General features: G+C 46.7%; 1 protein-coding gene across 1 annotated transcript; it reads right to left on the bottom strand.

Moving 5' to 3' along the window:
• Positions 1-955: 955 nt before the first annotated feature.
• On the bottom strand, positions 956-6115 carry TMEM14C (transmembrane protein 14C). The gene is made up of 5 exons (XM_007466398.1): positions 6093-6115; positions 5681-5757; positions 4754-4855; positions 1928-2015; positions 956-1010 (listed from the first exon to the last, which is right to left on the bottom strand). Exons 1-5 carry the CDS (start codon positions 6113-6115, stop codon positions 956-958), a joined length of 345 nt encoding a protein of 114 aa, XP_007466460.1.

Genomic DNA, 6115 nt, shown 5'->3' with positions numbered 1-6115 from the left:
AAAAAAGGGCCCTGGCAGACACGTCAAACCATGGCATACACAACAAAGATGAGAAAACTAGGACCCCTTTCAAGGAGCTTAAGCCAATCCACAAAATTGTATATGCCTGAATTACATATTCTAAATCCAATCAATACCAGTTCAGATTGAGCTAAGTAGCAAATATCCCTGTTCTTTAAAGAGGAGGAAACTAAGGTAAGGGGTACCAGAATGAGTTAGCTCAGTGCTGGTTAACAACAATTTCATTTTTTTCTTTTTTTTCTCTTTTTTTGGTTACACAGTCCTACTAATCTTAGAAATCCAAGGCTCAACGCAATGCCTAATCAAATAATAACTAACTTTCCTTCTTTGGTCTTTAAATTATTCAGGATGGGTAATTCCTAAATAAAATGTTAACAGAAACACCTTCATGCTCTTTTATCTTCTTGCTATTCACATCTCATTCTATGTTCTAGACAGCTCTGGCAACAAAGACACCGAAGAAAATATTATTTACAGTAAACTTTATTTTCATTGATTTCACTTAACATAATTTCAAAGTAGGTCTGTGCTCTAGGATAAGCAAAAGAACAGATATCCTAAATCTCATTAACAGATCTTTTCCACTGTTCCTCTGAGTAGGGTACAGGGTTTCAGGGGCCCCAATGGCGACACCTTACATTTTATCCCTGGAGATTTTGCCTATAGATTCAGAAAGAACAGATGACACCAACATACAAGAATCAACTGTATGCTGCTACTATAGGAAGAAGCTCTTGTGCTACACTCTACCCACCTCTTTAGGGCTGTAATGATAATAACTGACTTTCTTCTCTGAAAAGTTGGGTTTTTTTGGTTTGTTTTTGTTTTAAGTAAAATGTCAGAATATGTGAAAATGCTGTACTTATTTATCTTAATATGCTAAAAATAGTGAAAATTTTAAAATTCTTCATGAGTCCAAGCTGGGCCATGACTACTACTGATGGGATTGACCCAACGCACTAATTCCAAGTTTGGCGACCATCAGCAAACTGTTCAAAGGAAACAATAAAAAAAAAAAATCAGATAAAGAACAGCACAGGCACTTGACTATTTTTAAGGGACTGGGACTCAGCAGGTCCCTCACAACTACATGGTGAGGAGGTGCCAAGGCAGAGCAAGCAGGGATGAACTCCCACCCCTGGAGGTGCCAAAGGAAGAACTCGTGAAAGGCAGTCCTGCACTGGGGCTTTGAAATCATACACGTGAGCTGAAGTTCCTAATCTAACAGCCAATAATTCAAAGATGAGAAAACAAGGCTGGAGAGACCAAGGCCTCCCCGGTCAAACAGGTCATCAGTGGTAGGTCTCCAGCCTCCCAGTTTACAGCTCTTGACCTTGGTCTATGCTGATTATAAAACATGATTCTTGACAGCATCATAACTATGATCAAAGTTGCGTAAGTACTCTTTTTCCAAAGCAGATTTTTAAAAATTCTATTTTGGGGGGTATCTTTATTATACTTAAAGACTACATTTTTAAGAACAATCTGGTTTGGATTTTATAATTAAAGTTAATTACGACTGACGTTAAATAGGATTCAATCAGAATTCCCTTTCAGCAAAATTTTCAATAATAAAGGACACCTTACAACTAAGAAACATGGACCCCACGCTGAAAGTCACACAAACGGCTGCAGTTGTGGCTTTGTACTGAAGCTTCCTCCACTGCAGAAAGGGGCCAGGATGGACCAGAGAGCAAATGTGAAAGCAAAACCATTTCCAAAGTGAACGAATATACTTATTTCATTTTGACATTAAATCTGCTGTTTTTGCAGCCTTTCCTATTTGTATATGAATTTAAATCATTTCAGTCGATGCTCAGCATCAGATATACTGAAACAAGTAAAATTTTGAATGTCTAAAGTGTTTTGGGCATTGAACTAGAACTAGCAATAGAGCAGAGGGTACCTGGCACCTGCAATTAAGCCTGCAGGCATAAATTTTCCAGAGTGGTAGAATCTCATTCCCATAATGCCAGCCAAGGTTCCAGATGTAACTGATGGAAAGATAAAAAGAGTCAAAGATCACTACATCTTACATGTTGGAGGATGAAAATGCGGCCAAACTCCCACCCATCTGTCAAGGGCCCAGACCTCATCTCATACCTCCACCTTCCCCAAGTCGGGGAGCTCCACAGCCACCCGCAGTCAACGGGACCAAGTACAAATACTGGAATCAAAGGCTCTCAGTGTCAGAGCCCAGCCTGCCTTTCCAGCCTCACCTCCTACCACTCTTCGGCCATAAATTTCTTAGTTTTCTCCTAAATTGCTGTAGGAGAAAACTACATTGTTCCTATGCCGATGCTATTTACCCTGTGTGCTCTTAGGCTCTTCCCGCTCGACATCTATTCAAATACCTACCACGTGCCATGCACTGCACCAGGTGCTGGGAACACAACTGTCATCAAAAAGATCTCTGCCCTAACGGCGTTTTGAGTTTGACAGGACTAACTTCAAAGAATCACACAAATAAAAACTTCGAGGTAGAATCTGTGCTACAGGCGCAATTAATGCAAATACAAATAACGTGATGAACAGGGGATCCAGCCCATGGAGGGAGAAGGACTTGCTGAGAAAGTGAAGATCGAGCTGCCATGTGAAGAGTCACGATTGACGAGCTCAAGGGGAGGAAAGCACATTCCAGGCAGAGGACGTGATATACGCAGGACCCTGCGGTGAGCGGGGCTGCTAGGCGTGGTATGGCACAGAAACCGAGACTGAGTGAGGAAGAGGGCCACAGCCTACAGAGCCTCGAGGGCCACGGAACGGACTGTGGTCTTCTTCCGAAGGGCGACGAAAAGCCACCAGAAGATATTACGCAGAGGGATGCATACAAAGAGCTGCATTCTGAAAATATAATTGTGGTTGTACCACAGGGAGCAAACTTCAGGGCAAACAGAGAGGAGGCAGGGTACCAACTGAGAAACTTCCTCGGGAATGCAGGCAAGAGGGAGGCTAACTGGGGCGTGGATGGTGGCCGCGGAGGTAGGGAAGGGGACAGCCTGGGGTACGGGCTGCAGGTAGCGTTAACAGGACTTGCTGATGAATCAGACAGGGATGGAGGGGAGGAAAGCAATGGAGACCCACAGGAAAGGAGGAGCCAGGAGGCCAAGCGCGCGTGAGGACGGGAAGGCAGGCTGGGCAGATGCCATGACACAGCTGAGCGCTTTCAAGCAGGCAACTGGATATACGAGAGTAAAGCTTGGAGGAGAGAGAAATTTGTGAGTCATCTGTGTGTCAGCGGTAATTGAAGACCTGGGCTTCAACCATATGTTCGCCAAGTGAGAGAGTATAAAGAAGATTAAAAGAGCCAGGGTTTAAGAACCTTAATATCTAATGGTCGAAATGGAAGACAGGTCAACAAAACAGACAAAAGGGAGTCAGAAAATAAAAAGGAAAAACAAGAGAACGGAAAATGGATTGGTGTACTGTGCTGAGAACAGCTAAAAGGCCAAATAAAATGAGGACTAAAAAGTGTACGCTGAATTTTGAAACATACAGGTTCCTGGCAGCCTCAGGGAGAGCTATTCCCGTGGACTAAGGGGCCAGAAGTGGAGGCCGAAGTGGGTTGAGAATGTGAGGTGAGGAAGTGAAGACGGGAGTGTGATGATTTTTTTAAAGAGAAGTTCCTGAAGAGGAAGCAGAAGGGCAGCAACTGAAGAAAGCAGCGGGGTCACGAGAGGTCCTTTTTTTTTTTTTTTAATGGGTGAGAGATGAGCACATTGGAGCATCAATGGGTGGGATCCACCTGAGAGGCAGGATACGAGGAAGAGCTGGCATCACTGACGGTGTAAAGCCCCGGGGAAGGTGAGGCAGTAGAGACCCAAAGCCTGGTGGAGGGACCAGCCTTGGAGACAAGAACCAGGACAGAGGAAGGCTTAGAGGCCGATGGCATGAGGGAGTCTCCACGTGACAGCTGCTGTTGTGTCTTCAAGCAGATGGTGAGGTTGTTCGCTGGGGTGTCAGAAAGGGGACAAAGGGGCCTGAGAGTAACTCCGGGGCTGCGAGAGAGCCGCCGAGCAGAGCTGAGAGCTGGGCGCTTCCTCCTTCCCAGCCCAGGCCGACTCGGACAAACCACTGTGACACCTGCTCCCTGTGAGGGCCAAAACTGCGTGCTTTCTCATCCTGTGGGTTTGTGGGGACAGCGAGGGGCCCTCACACCCAGCAGGGTGTCTGGCACAGGGTGGAGCTCAGGAAAAATGCACCAAAGCCACCCTGATAAGTAATCTTCCCCTCCCCGTGCCCCTCACCGTCTGTGCTGCCCACAGGACACGGCAGCAGCCTCAGTCACATTTTATGTCCCCAGTGAAGGTAAAGTCTCCTTGAAGGCAGGGCCTACATCTTACACACTTAGTTTACATCTAAAAGGCTAACAAATGATTTTCAAATGGGAAAAATGCAATACCGATGCAAACCTAACCCAGACACGTGGTCCTTCAGTGATGCTCAAGCAGACGGTCTCCAGTGGGCAATCACAATGGTTAAGAGACACATGCCTGCCTTACACAAGTTTAACACTTATTTCACTGGGTAAATCTACATTCATGAGGCATGAAAACCTTTCCATATTCTGTACATAAAAGTTAAGTCGAAACCAGCACAAGACGCCCACCCCCCGCCCCCATTTCAAAACTTCCCTAGGACTTGGCAGAAGCAGTAAAACTGTCGTAACGTGAAGAAGCTGCCACATCCCACCAACCAGGGATGCATCAGGGAGACGCTGAAACTGACATACCTAAGAAAACCCAAATGTTCCTTGGATCCTGAGACAGCTGATAGGCCCCGAGGCCCGCTAATCCACCGAAGAGAAGCCCGGCAGCCAGGGACGGGACACTGCCTGCAGGGAGGCAAACACATAGCTGCACTGCAATGGCAGACACTCATCTCACTGACAGAATCCACCAGACCGCCCTCCCTTACAGAGGAAACAGCAAAGAGAACATCTCTCAATGCGGTCCAGGACCAAGGCATTCTCAACCAGGAAAGTGTATGGGGGAGTTTGCCATTTTACCAGAGAGGTCAGGGTCGTACCACACGGGTCCTCTCTCCTCTAACAGGCAGGACACTTCCTCCCAGGGAGAAAGGGAGGGCTCCGAGCCAGGCCTGGCTGGAGTGCCTGCAAGGACTGCAACTCTCCATGGGCAGGACCTTGGGCTCATCCCCAAAGGAAACGGAAAGAGGGTCAGTGAGTTAAAAAATGATCTGGAGCAGGAATTCTGGTGTGTGTGATGGCAGGGGGGATGCAGGCAAGGAGTGGGGTGGAAACAAGCATGTTCACTGACACACCTGTGCCTGATTTAACGTGGAGACCTCAAAACTGCTTCTGAGAAGACTAGAGGTTTCCTTCTACTTGAAGAACAGAGATGGCCCTCTGGGGTCAAGGCTGATGTATGGCAGGTGATGATAATAACAATCTACTACCATCCCTCACCGGTATCTTTATCTAAAGAGTCAAAACACAAGTGACGGGACAAGAGGCCTGGTGTAGCTCAGCCAGAAAACCGCAAAGGCCAGTGCAGCTACAGGGCTGATAATAAGCCTGCACTCCAGCGAGAGGGCCTAGAGCAAACCTGACTCCAATAAGACTGCAGTCTGAGGACCCTGGGGACTCACTCTTCACCAAGAATAAGATTTTAAGAGGTTAAATAACTACAAACCGTACCTGCTTTTGCATAGCCAATGATGCCGCCGGAAGCAACCAGTGCTGCATAGCCAAAGCCGATCCAATGTAAAGGCACTCTGAAAACGGAACACTAAGAAATCAGTGCCAACCGCGTTAAAAACACAAAAAACAAATGAAACAGCATGAAACCATAGAATGGGATCAAAAAGGTCACCATTCCAGAACAATCCCATCACTGTATAAACGCAAATAAATCCCAGAGAGGTTAGATGGCTTGCCTAGAGTCAGTGGCAAAGCTGGGACTCGAACACAAGTCCCTGGCCTACACGTCCATCCTCCCACAGCCCAAGCTGCCCAGCAGTCTTGGCTCAGCGCCCTTTTCACATGGTGAAAGAAACTCTGGTTTTGAAAAGCTCCTGACTATTCCACCCCCATTTCACTGGGCACTTACAGTGGGCCAGAGTCCTTCTGCAT

The sequence above is a fragment of the Lipotes vexillifer genome, unplaced genomic scaffold (assembly GCF_000442215.2).
Source record: "Lipotes vexillifer unplaced genomic scaffold, Lipotes_vexillifer_v1.1 scaffold444, whole genome shotgun sequence".
Lineage (NCBI taxonomy): Eukaryota > Metazoa > Chordata > Mammalia > Artiodactyla > Lipotidae > Lipotes > Lipotes vexillifer.
Note: the sequence above shows the minus strand (reverse complement) of the source record. Positions and strands in the feature narration are given on the sequence as shown.

Bases quoted from the DNA above. Each gene is read 5' to 3' on its own strand.
- TMEM14C (XM_007466398.1), bottom strand. From the start codon at position 6,115: ATGCAGAAGGACTCTGGCCCACT. The intron at 4,856-5,680 runs GTACGGTTTGTA...GCCTCCCTGCAG, and splicing joins CATTGGCTATGCAAAAGCAG to GCAGTGTCCCGTCCCTGGCT. The intron at 1,011-1,927 runs GTACCCTCTGCT...TCCTTTGAACAG, and splicing joins GGCTTAATTGCAGGTGCCAG to TTTGCTGATGGTCGCCAAAC.